The sequence below is a fragment of the Gymnoscopelus braueri genome (genome assembly GCF_963280865.1).
Source record: "Gymnoscopelus braueri genome assembly, chromosome: 4".
Classification (NCBI taxonomy): Eukaryota; Metazoa; Chordata; class Actinopteri; order Myctophiformes; family Myctophidae; genus Gymnoscopelus; species Gymnoscopelus braueri.
The window spans coordinates 50,774,430-50,797,491 of NC_137605.1; the positions used below are offsets into that span (position 1 = coordinate 50,774,430).

The 23,062-nt window shown below is 42.3% G+C and overlaps 1 protein-coding gene across 1 annotated transcript in view; it reads right to left on the reverse strand.

Moving 5' to 3' along the window:
• The window catches only part of LOC308083633 (activating signal cointegrator 1 complex subunit 3-like), a 256,275-nt gene that overhangs the window by 179,749 nt on the left and 53,464 nt on the right, over window positions 1–23,062 (reverse strand). Inside the window, exons 8-10 of the mRNA XM_080425948.1 lie at window positions 20,678–20,885; window positions 18,862–19,000; window positions 12,691–12,816 (exon numbers count right to left, since the gene is read on the reverse strand). Coding sequence (XP_080282074.1) covers window positions 12,691–12,816; window positions 18,862–19,000; window positions 20,678–20,885 — 473 coding nt within the window. The remainder of the gene's footprint in view (window positions 1–12,690; window positions 12,817–18,861; window positions 19,001–20,677; window positions 20,886–23,062) is intronic.

The window sequence follows — 23,062 nt, forward strand, 5'->3', positions numbered from 1 at the left end:
TTACTAAATATAAAGCTATTTAAAAAATGACACGGATGCTTTCTAAGGTCTAAATATCGGAAAAGCAAAAGGAATCCAGCTCGTCCCGTATTACGTGCGGGCCAGAATTGCAAGGCGGTCGTCTCGTGGAGGTAGCGCGCGGGGATATAGTGCGTTATGTACAGTGTATGATTCACTGTATGAACAGCTAAAGTAATTAAATCCCTCTGTGCGTCGGTAATGAGAAGCTAAGAGATATAATTGTTGTCGTTTTCACACTATCCTTTTAATTACTTTCTGGTTCCATTTCATTCCATTTGAATTGACAGCCTGATCAACTTTTAATTGCCAGTTGTTGTTGCGTTATTTTTTTCTCCTTCTTCTCCCTAACAGCTTATCAGCTTGCTCCAAGCTTGCATGCAGAGTACTAAATGACCTGGCCGAGCGCGTGCACACACACACGTGCGCGCACACGCAATGCATGTACACGCATATTAACCCATTAAGACCCGAGGCCGATTCTACAACATGTCTTCTAAAGTTTTTGTTTTCTATATCAGTGGTTCTCAAACTTTTTCATGTCAGGGACCCCCAAAATTATATGTATTTGGCCGCGGACCCCCATCTCAAAATATTTTGTCCCAGGGACCCCTAGAAGCAAATATTTGAGTTCCAAATGTTAGCTTTTTAAAAAAGTATGTATTCAAAAGATTTGCAAAAATGTTCACGATTTAAAAAAAATTGCAGATCTACAAGCTCGTAGCGCGGCACTCGGTGCCGCTCTATGAGCTTGTAGATCTGCTATTTTTGAATAGCCCAAAAAAAATGACACAGATGCGTTCCCGGTCTTAATGGGTTAACAAATGCACACAGGCCGTACAAACACTAGCGCACGCACACACACACACACACACACACACACACACACACACACACACACACACACACACACACACACACACACACACACACACACACACACACACACACACACACACACACACACACACACACACACACACACACACACACACACACACACACACACACAAGATGTATGGTGGAGTTTGACAGAGTGAGATGCAGATGCAGCAAACAGGAGGCTCATTCATTTCCCTACAGAGAAGCAGCAGGAAGCAAGGGTGGGTGTTGGGGGGGGGGGGGAGTGGGAGGAGAGAGAGAGAGAGCGAAGGGATGGAGATAGGAGAAAGAGAGGTATAATCCATCACCTCGTCCACAGACACCTGCTGAAGAAGCAAGGAGGACCCTCCTGAGCCGTGGAGAGAAAAAAACTGATAAAGATAAACCCCCCCCCCTAACATGTAGCAGCAGCAGATGCTGGCCTGCTGCACCCTGAACCCATCAACCACTCCCTTCAAAACAATTATTCACACACACAAACTATACATTAGTAAACCAGACTCCTTTTACGACGTATACGTGTTTTCGGAGCATTAAAAAAGATCCTGACCTATAGTGCTATATCCTAAAACCCACACAAACACACCTCCTCAGTGGATGAAAGATTTCCTTTTTAACCCATTCAAACCGGGAACGCATCTCTGTCATTTTAAGATTTATTTGGCTATTCAAAAATAGCAGATCTACAAGCTCATAGCATAGAGCTTGTAGATCTGCAATTTTTTTGAAAAATCTTGAACATTTGTGCAAATCTTTGAATATATTTTTAAAGCGAACATTTGTAACTAAAATCTTTGCTTCCCTGGAACTAAATATTTTCATATGGGGGTCCGCGGCCGAATACAATTTTGGGGGTCCTTGACATTAAAAAGTTTGAGAACCACTGATATATAGCCAAAAAAAACTGTTAGGATTTAGAAGACATGTGTAGAATCCCCAGAAGCAAAGATTTGAGTTACAAATGTTCCCTTGAAAGAAATATATATTCAGATTAAGATTTTAAAAAATTGCAAAAAAGTTCATGATTTCTCCCAAAATAGCAGATATGCAAGCTCATAGCGCGGCACTCGGTGCCGCACTATGAGCTTGCAGATCTGCTATTTTTGAATAGTAAGTGTAAGATAACGGCTAAAGTGGTTCAAATCTAAAGTGACAGATGCTTTGCCGGTCTTAATGGGTTAAATTAAGTCGGTGTTAAAGAGGATGCCTAGCTGCCAGTCCCATAGGTTCTATCTCCACTTTATAGATGTTGACTGGAACAAGAAGCCAGTGCGGTGGGTTCTTCTGGGACTTCAACACGCTTTATTTTTTCCCCTCCTCTCTCCTCCTCATCCCCCTGCACCTGCTTTGCAAGTCTTTAAACAAACACGCACGCACACGCCGACACACACAAATCAAAAGTGGATTAGGAAATGCAATCAAGGTGGATTAATTATGGATGGCGCGCGCCGTTCCGTCTTTACCTCCTCGTCGCGCTACAGCCTCCGCAGTGGCACAGCCTCCCACTTTCCTGTGGCTGAAAAGTGGAGGGCGAGGAGGTGTCGCCACGGCGAGGGAGAACGGAGAGACACTTACTGTACATAGAGAGAGAGAGATAAAGTTTCTCCCTGACCACAGAAGAACGGCATGCCTGCTCAATCATCGTCATTGCTTCAACCTGACAGTTTCTGGAAAACTTGCTATATATCGTCTATGTCGGGTGGAAAACTCATATGTCTAAAACTGCTACTTTTCAGGATTCAAATGCTAAAGTAGCTAAAGTACTAAAGTATGCTAAAGTAGCTAAAACGCGGCGCGAAGCGCCGCGTTTTGAGCTTGTATATCTGCTACTTTTGATGCTTTTGTGTGACGCTGTACTACAAGCGTCACACAAATGCACCGGGTAGAACGGGGTCCAAAAAAATGGAACCCGAACCGAAACGGACCCGTGGATAATTGGACCGGTCCGAACGGACCTCGCGAAAACATCCTATATTACTGGACCCGGTCCGAAACGGACCCGTGGATAAGTGGACCCGGGGCCCAAAACGGGACAGCGGAAAAACTGGACCCGGTCGAAAAACGAACCGAGGATAATTCAAATGTATTAGACCTGGTCCGACCCGGGTCTCTATAGAACCTGTACTGGACCCGGAGCTCATTTAATGCTAAAACCACCGTGGTATTCAGATTAGCCATGTGCGTCAGTCACCTCCTGCTCCCCCCCCCCCGCCCCAACAGAGTAATCACAGACGAGCCTCAGCAGCGTTGCGTGCGTGTCTGTGTTGCAGACAGACGGAGAACATTTTCTCCGACTTTACACTGCCCGTCCCCGCAGATTATTTCCATAAACATGCTCCACACAGATAACATTACGACTTGCATCTTCCCGGTGGCTTTTGTTTGCGTTTTTCGCCTCACAAAAAAAAACCTCCATGGTGTTCAGCTTCAGCAGTGCAGTGCAGTGCGCTGCGAGATTAGCTGCGTTTCAATCGGCTGTTTAACCTTTTAAGACCGGGAACTCATCTGTGTAACCACTTTAAGAATTATTTTATACTTTGGCTATTCAAAAATAGCAGATCTACAAGCTCATAGCGCGACACCGAGTGCCGCGCTATGAGATTTTAGATCTGCATTTTTTTTTTAAATCATGATTATTTTTGCAAATCTTTGAATATATACATATTTTTTTATCGAAAATGTTTTACTCAAATCTTTGCTTCTGGGGGGGGGGGGGGGTCCTTGACATGAAAAAAGTTTGAGAACCACTGATATTACAGCAACATAATAATAAAAAAAAAATTAGGATGTACACTATAAGACATTGTAGAATCCATCAGAAGCAAAGATTTGAGTTAGAAACGTTAAAAACACAAATTTTCACAACTTTTCAAAAATAGCATGAGCTTGTAGATCCGCTATTTTTGAATAGCCCAAAGACATCTTAAAATGACACACAGACGCGTTCCCCGGTCTAAAAGGGTTAAATGGGGCTCATTCAATATGTGGGAACAGACGATATGGATTTTGGAGCGCAATTACCACGCATGTCTCATTTTAAAACAGAAGGTTAAAGAGATTAATATAATATTCAAAAGCTGGCTGTCGGTTCCTCGCGGGTCCATACGGGACGGGACCATCCATTTCAAATGGATCCGACCGAGACCCGTGGCAAATTGGAGCTGATCCGGCCCCGTGCCCGAGGGACAAGTCCATATTTTGGACCCAGGCTTCTCAGGTTCTCAGTTCGGGGCCTTCGGTTTTCCGTGCGGACCCGTGCTATACCCTCTAATGCAAGTACACTTTAGCAGAAAGAGAGATCATTTTGTATATTCACACACAACAGGTAGAAAATGCAAGCGAACACAGGAGCCTAGTACAAATACAACACCGCACAGAGAATTCAGCGGGTCCAATCAATTTGGGGACACATTGTTTTGGCTAAATGGTGTTCTCCCCTTCCATTAAGCAGGATGAGTTACGATGGATTGAGAGAATTTCTCTCTCTCCAGGGAGCTAATTTCCTGTTTTTTGGCTCACAGGAAACAATTAATTAGGGAATATCAGAGAGGAGAGAGAAGTTTGTTATTGTCTTTTTACAGGGTGCAAATCAATGAGGGTTTGTTTGTTTGTTTGTGTTTTTCTTGTTTTTTTTATTTTTCTATTGTCCATTCTTTCCAGCCGTTACGGAGCTCTGCTGCAGACAACTAAAAAAAAACTAAACAGCATGAATAGGAATCGTGTGAATTCTCTGTGGCGCCATTTCCACTGCCTTTTCTCATTTTCTAAAAAGGCTTATCTTCCAAACCCCCACCCCCCCACCCCCCCATCCACTGTCCCCCTGGTTTCTCTCCCTGGCTCTCCGGCAGATTTTCCCTTCATCTCCGCGAGTCCCTGTGTAACTGATACAGATTGATATGGAGCCTCTTCTGCTGAGCGATGTGAATTAGCCCCAGTGAAGCAGTGGCTCTATTCATTAACTAAAGCCCAGGCAACTCTGAAACAAAGTGCCTCACTCTTCCAAGAGCGTCGGTGCACAATGGCTAATAAGTCTTTACGTGCCATTAGGAGGGCTTTGAAAGGCAGACGGGAAAAAGTCTTGACGCTTCCATCTCTCTCTCTCCCCTTCTCCACCGTGGGTGTAGATTGTCATTTATTGAGAGCCGTAATGGGAAACAGGGCTACGGCGGGAGCCTGGCTATGCCTTTTAATAGCACTGTGAAACATTAAAAGTGGGGGAATTTATTAGGGTTGCTTTTTAACTAATGAATCAGACGGGGGACTGGACTGGCCGTCCCTGCTCTCACCACTGTGGTAAAAGCCTTCCTAATTTATCTAAATAAATATGTTACAGAGTGTGTTTGTGAGCGAGAGCGCGGACGCCACTCCCGTTTGTAGTGCTTGCTGCTGCTGACAGACCCAGCGCACGCACGCAGTGGTGTAAAGTAACTAAGTACATTGACTCAAGTACTGTACTTAAGTACAATTGTGAGCTATTTTTTACTTTACTGGAGTATTTCAAATTGTCAGTACTTTTACTTCTACTCTGCTACATCTCAGAGGCAAATATTGTACTTTTACTCCACTACAATTATTTGAAAACTTTAGTTACTAGTTACTTTGCAGATGTAAATTATTACATAATAAAACATACATGAACCACTTTTGCCCTATTTTATACCTAGGCTATTTGAAAATAGCGATCTACAAGCTCACAACGTGTCGCATCGCGACGCGTTGTGAGCTTGTAGATCTGCTATTTTCAAACATGTTAGTACTTTTACTTTTGGTACTTTAAGTACATTTTTATACCAATACTTTTGTACTTTTACTCAAGTAAATTTAGAATTCTGGACTACTACTTGTAACAGAGTACTTCTACATTGCAGTATTGATATTTTTACTTAAGTAAAACATTTGAGTACTTTTTCCACCACTGCACGCACGCACAGACTTACCGAAGAACACCCACCCACTGTGCGTCTGATGTACTTGCCTCGTAACCCAAGGAGATTGCAGGGACACGGTAACTCAAATAAACACGGGTGCAGGAGAGCGCACACACACACACACACACACACACACACACACACTGCGCTGCTCTTCCTGAGGAGCGCTAATTGATAGGAATCCACTTATAGAGTTCTAACACTGTGTGAGATGGTGGTGTGGTGTGTGTGGGGGGGGGGATCTCCCAGAGGGAAAGCAGTTTGTTGAAGGGAAAAGAGGGATTTAGGGACTATAGACGCTTCGCTTCCCTATACCTGTCGGGGGAGAAGATCCCAGCTGGAGGGGTTGAAACGCTGCAGCATTTTAGTCATTTGTCTCCCCCACTGCCAACTGCTATAGTTGTGTATGTGTGTGTGTGTGTGTGTTTCTTTTCTTCTCTCTCCTCACAAATTATTGTTAAATACCTGTCTTGTTTTTATTGTTTGGTTTTTTCCAGATCTGTTTAAGGTATCTGAGCTCACTTAAAGGCATTTTGAGCTACTGACATATAGGAGAGTGTGGCATTAGCTATGTGGTCAGCTGTTAGCCTGGTAAACCCTCCCTCCGGAAATCTCAATTCCATTTGATTCCTGGAGTGAGTCTGGCATGAACCGCCTCTCTGCAATATTGGCTGTGTATGCCAAACGGCCGCGCCTATCAGCGTCGTCGCTCATTGTTCTGTGATTGACAGCTTACGTTGGCCAATCAGGTGGCGAGTTCGAGTGAGCCCAAAACACGAACGGCAGCCATCTTTTTCTTGTGCGGCCAATTCTCCGCTATTTTTTTACTTCAAAAAGCTCTCTAACTTCTATTTTGAGGCACGGAATTTACTTATAAGATATCGTTTGGATAGAATTTAGTTGTTTAACTTCATATATGTGGTCAATTAATCATGACAAAGCCTATTTAAAAAAAAAAAATTAGAGAACCGGTAGGGGCGGGCAGTGACACCATTGTACCCGAAAAAGGCAACCCATTTTGGGTATGGCTGTCTCAAAAGTCCCGTCGCGTCACATTAAGACTGGTGAACTGCTGATTGGCTGAAGGGGAAAAATTATCATTGGCTGAAGGGGTTGTCAGTCAACGGTATTACTCCCGCCCAACTCCAGCACAGCCAATATTGCAGACAGGCGGATCAGGCCAGACTCACTCCTGAAATGAAATGGAATTGAGATTTCCGGAGGGAGGGTTTACCAGGCTAGTCAGCTGTAGGGTGTCTTTTACATTTTACTTGAACTCTATATACGTCATTGACTGGAGTCCCCCAGGGGTCTATACTTGGTCCACTGCTTTTTCCCCTCTACACCAAATCTCTTTGCCGAAGAGATTTGATTCCAGAACCTTTGCTGCGTGTCACTCCAGTCTCTCTGTCCCCGTTTCCTGTCACTCTTCACTAGACTATCCAATAGTTGTACTTCACACCTAACCGACACTCAGGTCTGGACCACCAGAATCTTTAACCCATCTTTAACCCAGGAGAGAGAGCACATCCCCGCGCCGCGGAGCAGAGCGTCGGGTCCGGGGACCCCCGTGAAGCATTCACTGGGTTTCCGACCCGCCTCCCATGCTGTGAATCACAACGCGTGGAGCTGCCGCGTGTGTGTGCATGTGTGTGTGTGTGTGTGTGTGTTGTAACTGACAGGCAGACATCGACTCATAGGAACATGCATAACTAAAAGTCTGCCCAATATTTTGATCATACTACAGCGTCACACAAAAGGATCGGGAATTGGTTTTCTCAGGTCCATTCGGACCGGTCCAATTATCCACGGGTCTGTTTCAGGTCCCATGTTTTGGACCCGTGCTACCCTCTAATCTAGAAGCTCACAACGGGTCACAACCTCATCATGTGACCCATTGTAAACTTTTAGATTGGGAATTTGGGAAGCCGTTGTAAGCTTTCATAAGCAAAAACGTAATGAAAAATGTATTATTATTTTTTTAAATATGGCGTAAGTACTTAGTTTAAGAAACTTAGGGGAACTTTTGTCCTAGTTGTAGTTTATTTCAGAGAGCACTTGTCTCCTAAAAGCCTAAAAACCTTTAACAGGCTTTTTTACTTTTTGTAGTTGGTTCAGGACACGGCTGGCTGGCTGGCTGCAGCTATAGAAGTCAAAAGGCGCTGACAGAGGAGGAACAAAGGCTAAAAGCTTGGTGAAAAAGTCACAGTGATAATTGTGAGGAAGTGCTTATAGAGGCAATGGCCCTGCCAGTCTAGCCTCCCCATTAGCCCGCCTTCTCGTCGCGTCTTTTATCACGCACACATATATTATACCTGTAAAAATAAAATGGGTGTATCGCTATAAGAGATAATATATCTGTAAGGATTAAATGGGTGTGAGACTTTGGCAGACAAAAAAAAAAAAAGCTTATATACATGATGCTAGTCTCTACCGGCGGGGACACGTGTCTCTGTGCATATTATTTGTGTGCCTAATGGACACATTAATAGTCTAGCACTCAGGGACTTTGATGAAGATTTTAAGTGACAAGCATTGGAGGGGACCACGGGGCTCCAGTGTTCTCATAAACGCGCGCGCGCACACACACATACACACACACACGCACACACACAGTCACAGTCACACACACACACCATACAAACATAACAACGACAACTCAGCCACACATAGGCATGACGAAACCAACCCCTACATTAACCCATTAAGACCGGGAACGTCATCTGTGTCATTTTTGGATTTCTTTGGCTATTAAAAAAATTGCAGATATACAAGCTACCCCTACTCATAGCGCGGCACCGAGTGCCGCGCTATGAGCTTGTAGATCTGCTTTTTTTCTTATATGGTGAAAATGTGTGCAAATCTTTTAATATATATATCCATTTTTAACTAAGCAAATCTTTGCTTCTGGGGGTCCCTGGAACAAAATATTTTGAAATGGGAGTCCGCGGCCAAATACACATAATTTTGGGTGGTCCTTCACATGAAAAAGTTTGAGAACCACTGATATATAGCAACATAATTTGTCTTTTTACTGTTAGGATTTAGAAGACATTTGTTGAATCCCCAGAAGCAAAGATCTGAGTTAAAAATGTAAAAAATTTAAAAAAATAATATATATATTCAAAGATTGGCACAAATATTCACGATTTTTCAAAAGAAATAGCAGATATACAAGCTCGTAGCGCGGCACTCGGTGCCGCTCTATGAGCTTGTATATCTGCTATTTTTGAATAGCCAAAGTGTAAAATAATGCCTTTTTAGCTCAAATCAAAAAAATTACACAGATGCGTTCCCGTTCTGAATGGGTTAATTTGTTACGGCAACGTGCAGATACAAACACACACCGACACATGCCAGACACCATGGCTGACCCCTACTTATTATGACGTCCATTAGCCTGAGTGACAGGAAGGTTAAGAGAGGTTGAACAGTTACACGGCCTCCGTTGAAGCGTGACAAAACTGCAGCTCCATGGTTTTATACAGGCAACCGGGTACGGACGGGTCTTCAGATCAGAGAGGGACTTCATCAACCAAACGAAAGGCCAGAATCAAACCCCCCCCCCCCCCCCCAGGTGACCTTTTGGGAACCACCAGATAGCCACTGGTACCGCCGTGTGGTGATGGATTACAGAGACCACTCTGCCGGACAGGAGGGGTCCAGTGCCTTTCAAAGGCAATGATGTGGGTGGGATTCTTTTTACTGGCTTCACAAACCGGCTGAGGCGAGGCGAGGGGGGGGCGGGGGGTGGGGGGTGATGGGTATTGAACAGCACTCTTCTGTCCAGCTCGCTGACCCCCTACTACGGGCTGAGGGAACGGGTGTTTTGTGTGTGTGATGGAATTAACCCATTAAGACCTGAGGCCGATAAAAAAATCGAAATCTAAATCCAAACATATATATTTTTTCACGATTTTTCAAAAATAGCAGATATACAAGCTCATAGCGTGGCACAGCTTGTATATCTGCTATTTTTGAATAGTCAAAAAAATCTTAAAATGACACAGATGCGTCCCCGGTCTTAATGGGTTAAAGTGCGCGTGTGTGTGTGTGTGTGTGTGTGTGTGTGTGTGTGTGTGTGTGTGTGTGTGTGTGTGTGCGCGCGTGCGTGTGTGCGTGTGCATTGCCATGTGTGTATGTCAGTCAAGCTGTCAGCCAGAGTGACGGGTCATTGTGTCCGCTGACAGCTGGCTGAGAGCTACAGCACTTTCTATTAAGAGGCAACATCACTCACTGGCCATTACAGCCCCAGTCTGTCCCAGAGCTGCAGGAAGGAACCGGACTGGGGTCCTTATGCCGCTATACTATATACACCCCCCCCCTGGCAACCCGCAAACTCACCTGTCAGCCTGATGGACATGCATGCAAAGCACGGCACACAGCGCACGTAAATAGCGGAAACATAGGATGAGCAACCTCACAATGCGTCGCATCGCAAATCGTTAGATGAACTGATATTTTCTGTGTTTTTGAAATGTTCCCTGCAACAACGTGCCCAAAATGTGGATGATGCCAGGTTGAAAGTATGCTGGGCATACTGGGCAATGTAGCCTGACAGCATGTCCCATGTTCGAGGCCTTTGCTGCGAGTCAATCTCCTTCTTTCTCCCCATTTCCTGTCAGTCTACTGTCCTCTCCATAAAAGGTATACAAGTAAGACGCGCGAACGCGGTAAGCGAACGCAAAAAAAAAAAAAAAAGAATGAAAAAAAATATTTAAAAAAAAGTAACCAATAAAAAAAAAATCTTTTTTTTAAAAAAAAATCTGCGTTAAAAGGAGCATCTTAGAAAAATAACAAATTCACAAAAAAATAACTTGGAATGTTTTTGAACAATTCAACAAAGTGTTTGAAGTGCCTGTTTCACCCACTTCCGGGGGGCGGAGCCAAAATCCGAGCCCGATGTATTTGTTCGTAGACCCCCACTTAGGGGGGGTAGAAAAAGTTTGGGAGCGATTCGGGCACTTTTCATTTAACATGGGGTTTCAATGGGGAGTTTTTAGGAGCCTTCTCCGGGGCGTGGCTTCCGGGGGAAGGGGCGGGCTTAAACGCAACCTTGACAGGTGTGTTCAGTTTTCAAAGACCTTTCATTTGATGTATGGTACGTCTAAATTGGACATTTACTTATCTCAGAGGAGCTGCACACAGGCAGTGCACACAGAGACACAGAGATACAGAGACACAACCCGAGCAGGGTTACATAGTAAGCTCCACTTGGTCGGAGGCGCGGCTTCGCCGCGCCTCCTCCCGCGTTCGCAAAAAGCCCAAAAATACATCTGAAAAAAAAAGAACTGTCCCTGATTGTGCCTAAGCGGAAGTACAGGAAGTACAGGAAGTACAGCCCAAATAAGTCTCGTTGATTTTGTGCAGATCGGTTTACATTCCCAGGGCTTGTAAACCGTGTTGTGATTGGTCAATAAAATACAGCTTCCGGGGGAAGTACATACAACGCATGTGTTTCTTTCGTCCTGCACCATATCGTGTCAATTAGTGATGGTGTTGCGTTGGATGTGATGTACTACAGGTACGTTTTCTTTGCCCTGTAATCTGCATCTTAACTGCTGTGCTGCCTTTGGCGAACCTCCCCCGCGGGATCAATAAAGGTTTTATCTTTATCTTTCTAGAACTCTTGTATCGATATTGAAGATGGTATTTGTGAATATGTATTTGATGTACCCTCCCCTCACACACACTTTAGGTAAAACCACGCATTCACTCAAGAGACTTGTTCACATCATCATCACACTACATGATATCATACACGCCATACTAAAGGACCGCAATGGAAACAAGCAGGGTTGCCAGATCTGCTTATTATAATTTCCCCGCAAGATTTTTTTTGAAAATAGCCGATCTACAAGCTCCCAACGCGACGCGTTGTGAGCTTGTAGATCTGCTGTTTTCAAATAGCTGATGTATATGTTAAAGTGCACATGTGGCCCACAGGCGCTTCTTTTGGGCTGGTTTTCCTAGACCTGGTTGCTTGTTTCTCTCACAGAATCTGGCAACACTGGAAACAGGCTGTTAGCTTATCCTTTTGATCATGGTGTGTCAAAAGTATGCTACACGTGTTTTTATTTCATGATCAACAAAGATATCAATCAATCAATACACCCACAACTCACACACAAGGGCACAGAAAACACACGCACTAGAGATGCGCGGATCGCGGTTTTAGCCGCGTTTGCCGCAGTTAACCGCGGTTTGGGTGGATTCGGGTCAATCAAATATAATTATTAATTAATATCGGATAAACCGCGGGTGAAATATTGCGGTAAATAAATTAATGACATCTAATATATCTAACCATAAAATAGCTAAATCTCTGCATGCTTGTGTCTGTGCGATGCGATCACAAAATGCATTGATTTAGCCTATGGAATGTCGGTGCGTCTTTTTTTTTTTTTTTAAACCGGTGCTGCTCTGCTGCGCTGGCAGCAGAGCAGTGCGCTCTGTATGTTGGATGCCGCATGTATGTTGGATGCCTGTATGTTGGATGCCGCACAGAGTCCGTATGTTCAGCGCAGCAGAGCAGTGCGCTCTGTATGTTCAGCGCAGCACCGGTTTAAAAAAAATAAAAAAGACGCACAACATTCCATAGGCTAAATCAATGCATTTTGTGATCGCATCGCACAACTAATACTAAAACTAACAGGGAATACCAGAAAATAATAATATTTTGACATACGGGAAAAACGGTTGGTGCGGATATTTAAATTGGATAACATAATTATTGCGGTTGGATAACGGGCGGATAATTAATTTGTACATGCGGATTCGGGTGACGTGAGAGGCCATCCGCGCATCTCTAACACGCACACACCAGAAACACTAACAAGCAGTCAAACATGGTGCCACTTGCCTCGTCCAGCTCAGAGATGAGGATGGGCTTCTCCTCCAGGGTGATGGGCATGGGTTCGGTGGGTGGAATCTCCACCTCCTCGTACATCTTAGTGTTGTCTCTGCGGACACCCTCCGGCAACATCATCTGAAGGCCACACACACACACACACAGACACACACACACACACACACACACACACACACACACACACACACACACACACACAGTCAGACATTGTCCAGACACTGTCAATGACCTCAAGAACTCAGCATACGCTCCGGGGTGCCTGGGTGGTTCAGCCAGTACAGACCATATGCTCCTAGTGAACGCGAGGGACAGGGTTCAAATCTGTATATTCCATGTCTGTTTAACCCTTTAAGACCGGGAACGAATCTGTGTCATTTTTAGATTTCTTTGGATATTCAAAGAAAATGCAGATGCACAAGCTCATAAGCGTGACACCCAGTGCTGCGCTACGAGCTTGTACATCTGTTATTTCTGAAAATGTGTGCAAATTTGCGCAGATCTTTGAATATATATTAAAAAAAATTAAGCAAACATTTGTAACTCAAATCTTTGCTTCTGGGGGATTCTACAAATGTCTTCTAAAACAGTTTTTTTTAACGTATGTTCTATAATATATCAGTGGTTCTCAAACTTGTCAAGGACATTCAAAATGATATGTATTTGGCCACAGACCCCCATCTCAAAATATGTTGTTCCAGGGACCCCCAGAAGCAAAGATTTGAGTTACAAATGTTCGCTTAAAAAAAATAATATATATATTCAAAGATTTGCACAAATGTGCAGGATTTTTCTACAAGCTCATGAGCTTGTAGATCTGCTATTTTTGAATAGACAAAGACATTTTAAAATGACGTTCGCGGATTGAATGGGTTAACCGGGTATTGAAACTCTTGAAAAACACTTCCAAACATCTTATCTATCTGAATATATGTATTTAGGTTTTTAGCAATCAACTAAACTGACTAAAAAATATGTTTTAAATGTATCATTGCCACGGGCTTACCCTTTGAAAATACAGAGCATGGAAAATGCACCTGTGAGAAGCGTATGGTAATGAGCAGTAGGTGAAAGTTTAAAAAAATGTATTGAAGGCATCATAAAATTAAAGCAGATTAAAGCAAAGGCTTGTGGGTGATCTGCTGGGGTGTGATGAAGGAGGGTGTCAAGACAGCATCTCTGCACCTCAATGGAATCTCAACTCTGCATCTTCTCCAAAACGTCAGTGAAATATTTATTTGAGACGATTCAAACACTTATATCTGTTGTCAATAATCATAATGTCTGGTGCTGGAAACATCTGACCGGGAAAACATCTGTTTAACCACTTTAACCATAATCTTATACTTTGGCTATTCCAAAATATCAGATGTACCAGCTCATAGCACCAAGTGCCGCGCTATGAGCTTGTATATCTGCTATTTTTTTTAAATCATGGAAATTTGTAAAAATATTTGAATATATATATTTTTTTAAGCGAACATTTGTAACTCAAATCTTTTCTTCTGGGGATTCTACAAATGTCTTCTAAATCCTAACAGTTTTTTGAAAAAACGTATGTTTCTATATCAGTGGTTCTCAAACTTTTTCATGTCAAGGACCACCAAAACGATATGTATTTGGCCGCGGGCCCCCATCTCAAAATATGTTGTTCCAGGCACCCCCTAGAAGCAAAGATTTGAGTTACAAATGTTCGCTTTAAAAAATATATATATTCAAAGATTTGCACAAACTTTCACGATTTTTAAAAAATAGCCAAAGAAATCTAGCAGTTGCGCTCATTCAGACTTTCAAACTCTGCAGTTTTCGATTAGATTTAACATTCGTTTGATTTACTTTTCGGGCAATTGGGCATGACTTTTGGGCCAAAGTAGAACTTGACCTGTACTTGCCTGACAGGCAAGTAACTCTGAGATCTTTAGTGTCAACCCCTGATAATAGTATCTTCCTTATCATGGGAAAAAACATTGATGTTAAAAACTATAGTTAAGTCCAAGAGTTTGTGAAAGCATCGATCGACGACTTAAAAACAATCCATGTGTGACGCAGAGAGTGTACACAAATAGACTAATTGAACCAGATGGATCCGTAAGGGTCCATTTGTATACTCTCCCAAGTTATATGAACACCCAGGATTTTACTGTGGAAGATCATAAGTTGAACAATGTTGCAGTTAGAGGTGGGTGATACGTATCACTACATGCTGAGTCTACTTTAGTCTACACACCATTCTGTGGGTGACAGCTGCAGCATGGTTTAAACTAGGATCCATTTAGGATTAGAACTGCACTCTAACACAATGCCAATAGATTAGATTAGATGTCCTTTATTATCCATGAGGGAAAATCATTTTGCTCGGGTCAATACATACGCTCAAGACAAGACAACAACTACATACATCACAGTTAAAACCACCCGGCAACAGACAATAAGAACAAGCGGTAATTACACTTCTACTGCTATAACAGATATGTCTACATTTAAAAGGTTTAACCCATTAAGACCTGAAGCCGATTCTACAAAATGTCTTCTAAATCCCAACAGTTTTCTGAAAAACGCATGTTTCTATAGCAGTGGTTTTAAACGTTTTCATGTCAAGGACCCCCAAAATTATATGTATTTGGCCATCGACCCCCATCTCAAAATATTTTGTTCCAGGGACCCCCCAGAAGCAAAGATTTGAGTTAAAAATGTTTGCTTTACAATAATATATATTCAAAGATTTGCACTAATTTAAAAAAAAAATCAAAAATAGCAGATCTACAAGCTCATAGCGCGGCACTCGCTAGCACACCAAGTCCAGTTTGTCCAGGTGAGAGGAATCATGCATCAGGGGGGTTATGTTTATTAAGGAGCTGGTACTGCCCTATGTCTTCTTGAATAAATGGGCTGCATATCTCTTCGCCTGAGGGGGCAGGACCTTGAAACCGGTGCTGAGGTTATATGAGTTGAGTCTCTCTGGCCATCTTTCCTGCTTTCTTTCACTGTCCTCTATTCGGCAGAGAGACGCTGAAGGGTAGAGCACTGCTCCCCCGCAGAGCTCATGGACCCCCAAGGTGATTTCCCTCCGCAGCTTATAGCCTGAGAGCCTAAGGTACACCAAGCCAAAAAAGACCACCTCTCTCCACCAAGTGTCAACTGCGGGACAGGGTCAGAGTCAGCCTTCCTCTAGAGGCCTATGAGGAGCTCTTTTGCAGTGGTGGAAAGAACATTTACTCAAGTACTGTACTTTTCAGGATTTTTTTTACTTTACTGGAGTAATTCATATTATCTGTACTTTTACTTCTACTCCACTACATCTCAGAAGCAAACAGTTTACTTTTACTCCAGTACAATTATTAGAAAGCTTTAGTTACTAGTTACTTTGTAGATTTTGATTATTATTAGAAAACATACATTAACCATTTCAGCTCTCTATACATTTCGGCCATTTGAGAATAGCCGATCTACAAGCTCACAACGTGTCTGATCTGCTATCTGCTATTTTCAAAAGATTTGTATACATTTTATACATTTGAAAACTTGTACAAAATGTAAAAAAGGATTCTACATAATGAGTACTTTCTACTTTTGGTACTTTAAGTACATTTTGATGCCAATACTTTTGAACTTTTACTCAAGTCAATTTTGATTGCCGGACTTTCACTTGTAGTATTTCTACATTGCAGTATTGATACTTTTACTTAAGTAAAACATTTGAGTACTTTTTCCACCACTGCTCTTTTTTTTGTCTTCTTCAAGTTCCTCCAGAGAAAGTGAACCTCGGTGCAGCTTCTGTGCTTTGCTCCTCAAAGTGAGCGGGACTGATGGAGGTGTCAACCGAACCGGTGCACAGCGTCGTCTGCCATCTTAACAGCCACGCTCGCACTATCTGAGCCCCTAAGGTTATTGGTTAGCGAAAACAGGACTGAGGAAATCACCGTCCCCTGGGGGTCACCGGTATAGATGTGATCATGACAGTTATGTTAAAAGACCTGGAATAAGGCTATTTATCTCTCTTAAATAAAACTACTTTTGTAGTTGTCATAACAATATTTAGACATATCAACAGAAGTTAATGTGAAATGGAGTGAATGGACCAAAATTATGTGAAACTTTTATTTTGTTGTGTTTGTTGTGTGTTACATTTTTTATATAATAAACTGGGTGGTCAATCTGATACTGGTGTATTAGGTGTAGTGCTTTGGCAATGTAAACGTATGTTTTCTCATGCCAATAAAGCCCTTTGAATTGAATTGAATTGTAAGTATGGTTATCAAAATGCTACAAAAATAATACAGAAATGATGAAATACAGAAAATACATGGTCATAAGTTCATAAAGCAAAAATCATAATAATTTCATGATATAAATAAATACCTGATTTCATAATTGATTTCATGCAAGGTTAAAATGTGAAAACATGGATGTGTCAGTGTCAGTAGCAGTAGCACTACACTGAACCAATATTGATTGATGCATGTCATTACACCTAGGTGGTGTGAACCGGTTTGACTAAGCTCTGTAAATGTGCAGTTTTAATGTGATATCGCGCTGCTTGATTGATTGATTGAAATTTTTATTAGGCAAAAGAATGTAAAACAACACAGTTACATTTATAATGCTTTTGTCTAAAAAAGGTCCTGCTAAAGTTATTAAAGACGTCTGAAGCCAAGGACAGTCGGACAAAGAACCTCTTTTCAACAACAAGCGGCCAACGAGGTATTCTATTTTTAGATTCTCTTTGATGTTGCTGTTGCATATGATGGACACGCTTAAGCTGCGCTTTGCACATTGCTGTCATTGTATTTTCCTTTGGTCTATGTTACGTACTGTGCAAGTTGTTGATTGTGTGTTTATCATTTTTTGTGTGAACATATAATTCTCACACGGCATGACTGAGGGATGAGAAGAAAGCCTAAAGCAATAAATGCCCCTTTATAAAGAACCGACCTGTGTCGGCAATGTTGTGAGAGGAGTTACATGTGGTATACTGTAATTACACCCTCGAGAAAAACGCGGGCAAAAATCCTTGATTATGTGGGCTAAAACTCTTGATTATGCGGGCAAAAATCCTTGATTTTGCGACGAAATATGCAGTTTTTTTTTGCAATTTTATGCGGTGAAATTGCGGGAAGTTGCGAAATATGCGGAAAGTTGTGAAATATGCGGCAACATGCGGCAATATGCGGCATATGCGATATGCGAAAAGTTGCGAAATATGTTAAAAGTTGCGAAATATGCGATGCGAATCGCATATTATGCGATGCGATGTGCGTATTATGCGATGCGAAGCGCATATTATGCGATGCGATGCGGCCTTTTTGAAAAAACGTTACCCCCGCATAATTATGCGCCATTTTGCTGATTATGCGGTAAATTCTGCGTCTGTTAAGTTGTGTATGTATCTTGTTTTCGTTTAGTTTTTTTGTATTCATGATGCATCTACAGTATGTATGTTATGCTGGCATAATTGCTTTGTTTTTGTGATATGATGAATACAAACAATTGATTAAAAAAACAATATTGTCAACAGTGCGGGTCAATTCAATCTGGCAAGAAACAAGGGTGACATGCAGAGTTGAACAATGAGAACAATGAAGAATCTAAAAGTGAACGTTGCATAGCAACGGCCTTGTTTATGCAGGCAGTTCATTCTGGTATAGAAATCATTCTCGTAAAATAAAATTGTTCTCGTCTTCACTTGCCCATTAAAACAATATCATTTTTAATAACTAGCTAGTTATTAAAATATATTTTCATTATTGAGCAAGTGAAGACACTTTGAACAGAGCGTGTGTGTGTGTGTGTGTGTGTGTGTGTGTGTGTGTGTGTGTGTGTGTGTGTGTGTGTGTGTGTGTGTGTGTGTGTGTGTGTGTGTGTGTGTGTGCGTGCGTGTACTCCACCAACACAATCTCGCGCACAGATTTAATTCAGGTGTGCATGATGACTTTTGACTACCAATAGAATTGTTAATACAAATATTTTAATAGGGAAGTGTCTATAATTTCCACGTTCCCATATTTGGCATAAGCTCAAAACGCGTTTCAAGCTTGTAGATCTTCTACTTTTGATGCTACTTGTGTGACGCTGTAGTATGATAAAGTAGGGCGTAAATGTACAGGAAAAAAACACAAAAAGTTATCCAGAATATGGAGTTGAGAGGATGAGTGGTTTGGGCTTTACCTTGGCTCCTCCCACAAAGGCGGGGGACTTGGCGGCCTCGGCCTGGCAGTCGTAGACGTTGGGGTAGCGGACACGCTCGTACACCCTCTCTCTGAGGCTGAACACAGGCTCCACGCGGGCATTCAGCAGGGCCTGCTCCCTGTAAGCAAAGCAAACACAACGTTTACGTACGTTAGAGCCCGACGATGCATGTGTCCCAATTTTGTACCAGTTTCAAACCATAAAAAAAATAAACAACAAAAAGCAGATCTACAAGCTTATAATGTGTACCGATGCGTTGTGAGTTTGTTAGAGTGGCAATTCTTTTAATGTTTTTAACCCATTAAGACCTGAGCCGTTTCAAAAAATGTTTTCTAAATCCAGACAGGTTTTTGAAAAAAATCAAAACAAAAAGTCAAGATTTTTCAAAAATAGCAGATCTACAAGCTCATAGCGTGGCACTTGGTGCCGCGCTATGACCTTGTATATCTGCTATTTTTGAATAGCCAAAGAAATCTAAAGTGACAGGTAAAATGTTTTTAATAGGGCTTGAAGTGGTTAAATCTATCAAAAAGTGACTTGTGTTTAATCAAATCTAAGTGTTTCTAATTGATTTGAAGATTTAACAATTGTGTACAAGATATCATATCAATCAGAAATCGTGATCCTAGGACTCTGCAAAATCAAAGATCAGCATCAGTCTACACAAACACCTGGCATCGGCCGGGCTCTAGCTTACACCAGAGAACACACACACACACAAACACACACACACACACAGGCTCCTAGCCGTGGGTTTGAGATTTAAAAAGAATACTGATTTTGACGGACGGCAACAAACGAGATGAAATGTGAAATGTTGTTTTTTTTCTCCCCCAGCAGAGAGACATGAGGCATAATGTTCCCTCATAACATGGCTTACCTCGCTACTAATCTCTTCCTTCACAGTCTGCCGGATTTGGCCATACTAAGTTTTTAATTAAACAGATCGCTGCTCTTTTTTTTTTTCATCTGCTGGAAATTAAATTTTCAGAGAAATCCCCTCCCCAAAAAAAAGAGAGGATGTGATGCCAAAGTCAATATCTTTTTCCTTTTTTTCTTTCTTTCTTAGCCCATTCAAACCGGGAACGCATCTGTGTCGTTTTTAGATTTCTTTGGGCTATTCAAAAATAGCAGATATACAAGCTCATAGCGCGGCACCGGGTGCCACGCTATGAGCTAGTACAGTAGATCTGATATTTTTTGGGGAAAAAAATTAAAATGTGTGCAAATCTTTGAATCTTATATTTCTTAAAGCGAATATTTGTAACTCAAATCTTTGCTTCTGGGGATTCTACAGATGTCTTCTAAATCCTAACAGTTTTTTTTTTTTTTAACGTATGATGCTATAATATCAGTGGTTCTCAAACATGATATGTATTTGGCCGTGGACCCCCCATCTCAAAACATTTTGTTCCAGGGACCCCGAAAAGTTGTAACAGAGTTAAAAATGTTCGCTTTAAAAAATATATAGCGTATATTCAAAGATTTGCAAAAATGTTCACGATTTAAAAAAAAAAATGCAGATCTACAAGCTCATAGCGCGGCACCGAGTGCCGCGCTATGAGCTTGTATATCTGCAATTTTTTTAATCTAAAAAATGACACAAGACGGGTTCCCCGGTCTCAAAGGGTTAACCTGCGGGCTGAGCTGTGATGAAAAATGCATAAAGAGTGTGTGGGCCTCCATATTGAAGTAGTACTACACAGCACAGTGGTTCCGACAGGAAGAGAAAGCACAGAGATAAAAGGGAGAGGTGAGAGAAAGGAGAAAAAAAGAGATGAGGGTCTATTTATACCTCTGGGCTCTCATCTCTTTGGGGTCAAAGCAGAAGCCTGCGTCCGCGGGGTCGCCGTCGTCGAAACCTTTACGACCTTTCCGGTCCCTCTTGCCCTCCCTCCGACACATCTTCGCCATCTGCCTCTCCTGCTCCGACTGGATGGTGACTTGGCAGGCCACGGTGGGCATGGACCCCTCGGCGCCGGTGCCTTTGCCTCGGCTAGCATCTGGGGGGGGGAAACAAGACATGACACAGTCATGTATGTGTGTGTGTGTGTGTGTGTGTGTATGCGTGCCTTGTTTTCATAGACCTGGTTGCTTATTTCTCTCGCAGAATCTGGCTAGTAGGGTTATGATACCATAGCGTGGGAGGACGAGACCGCCGTTCAGAGCATGGGAAGTCTCACCCATTGGCTTAAAGGACTGCCAATGATGAAAAAGATCTCCGTCTCTGTCTGTTCGTAGACCAGCCGCTATTCGAGCAAGCTGGTAAAAAGACTAAGTGAAACAAATCGAACACCAAACCATACCCACACCATCTTATTCTGTCTCTAAAACTGTGACCTTGTGCCTTAACAATATTTTGATAAAGAGATGTGACAGGGCTCAAAGCCAGGGCAGACAGACTATTATTTTCCGTGAAAATGTTACAGCTCTACATTCTGATAGCAATAATTGCTGTAGTGTTTGCTTAGTAACAGTGGTCTCCCTGTCTCTCCAGCTATCGAGTCTTTTAAAAAACAGAAAATACATTTTCCTGTGCGATGCCAATTTCAGCCAATCAGGAGAGAGTACCCATTTATCGGCTTCAATTGTATAGAATTTTATAGCGTTCCAGTTCCAATTGTGTCTGCTTATGCCTTTGTGTCATCACTTACAATTTCACTTGTTTATCCGGTATCCTGTATGGATCAAATTGGTATCATGACCTGAAAAAATGTTTTCTGTTTATTTAAGAGCTAGAGAGACAGCGAGCCGAAGCCCCTGTTACTGAACACACACTCGATAGCCATGACCGCTATCAGAATATAGAGCTATTTAACACTTATTTTAACAAAACCAAATATCCCTTACTGCACCTTTAACAGACATAGAAGTCAGTTAATGCGTCATGACAGAGACTGTTTCTTCTCCCTGAATATTATGTGTGGGGGTGGCTGATTACTCCTGTCTGCATCCATGCACAACAGGTGAGTCACACCTAGCTCTGAGCCCAATTAGTTTGACTCAGGGCGGTGTGACTATTTAAATCAGACATCACCCACCCTACAAGAGGTTACAAGATTAAACAGGTGCCTTTCCAAAAACAGCAGAGGCAACATGACGCACAAAATAGGCTACATATTCGGTGACTGCACATGATTGCATCATGTGAGTGGCCTGAGCTTAGTTGGTGGGCACGAGTCAAAAGAAACAACAACCTATTACTGATATCGTTTTAGCTTGCCTTGGACCATAATGGGGTGTGAATATCAACTGTACACTGTAGTAATTCCTTTACTTAATTGTACCAGGTCTCAACGGAGTAGCTTGTTCAGAAAGCAGCAACAGCCCGCCGTGTCTCATATACTGTAGATAGTGTTAAGTAAAAGTACATAAATATTTCAACGTTGGGAATAAAAGCCAACAACAGGGAACTCATCTGACTTTTGTGGGATAAAGACCCCCCAGGCGGCCCCCTTCCCCCCCTCCCCCTTCCCTCCCTGTTAGATGCACAACAGCTCAATAAAAGGCAGAATTGCTCTTGAAAAACAGATGAGATCTGATGATTGCACCGCGGCCCCGGCCTGATTGACTGAATGATTTCTTCTTTATCTTCACTAACGGCTCTACCTGCTTCGCTCTCTCTCTCGCGCTCTCCCTTCTCTAGCCTCAATCCCTTGCTTTTTCTCTTCTTCCCTCTCTCTTCTGGCCCTAACTCCCTCCTTCTTCCCATCATCCATTTTCCCCTCGCCACCCCCCCCCCCCCCACACACCCCCTTAACCCATTAGGACCTGAGGCCGATACTACAAATGTCTTCTAAATCCTTGCAGTTTTCGGGAAGAAAAAAAAAAGTTGCTATTTCAGTGGTTCTCAAATTGTTTCATGTCAAGGACCTCCCAAAATTATATGTATTTGGCCATGGACCCTCATCTAAAAAAATATGTTGTTCCAGGGACCCCTAGAAGCAAAGATTTGAGTAAAAGAAATTGCTTTAAAAAATATTATGTATTCAAAGATTTTCACAAAATACACTTTAAAAAATAGCAGATCTACAAGCTCATAGCGCGGCACGAAGTGACGCGCTATGAGCTTGTATATCTGCTATTTTTGAATAGCCAAAGTATTAATATTATGGATAAAGTGGTTTTAAAGTATTGTGACACAAGATACCTTCCCGGATCGAACAGGTTAACTGTGTTG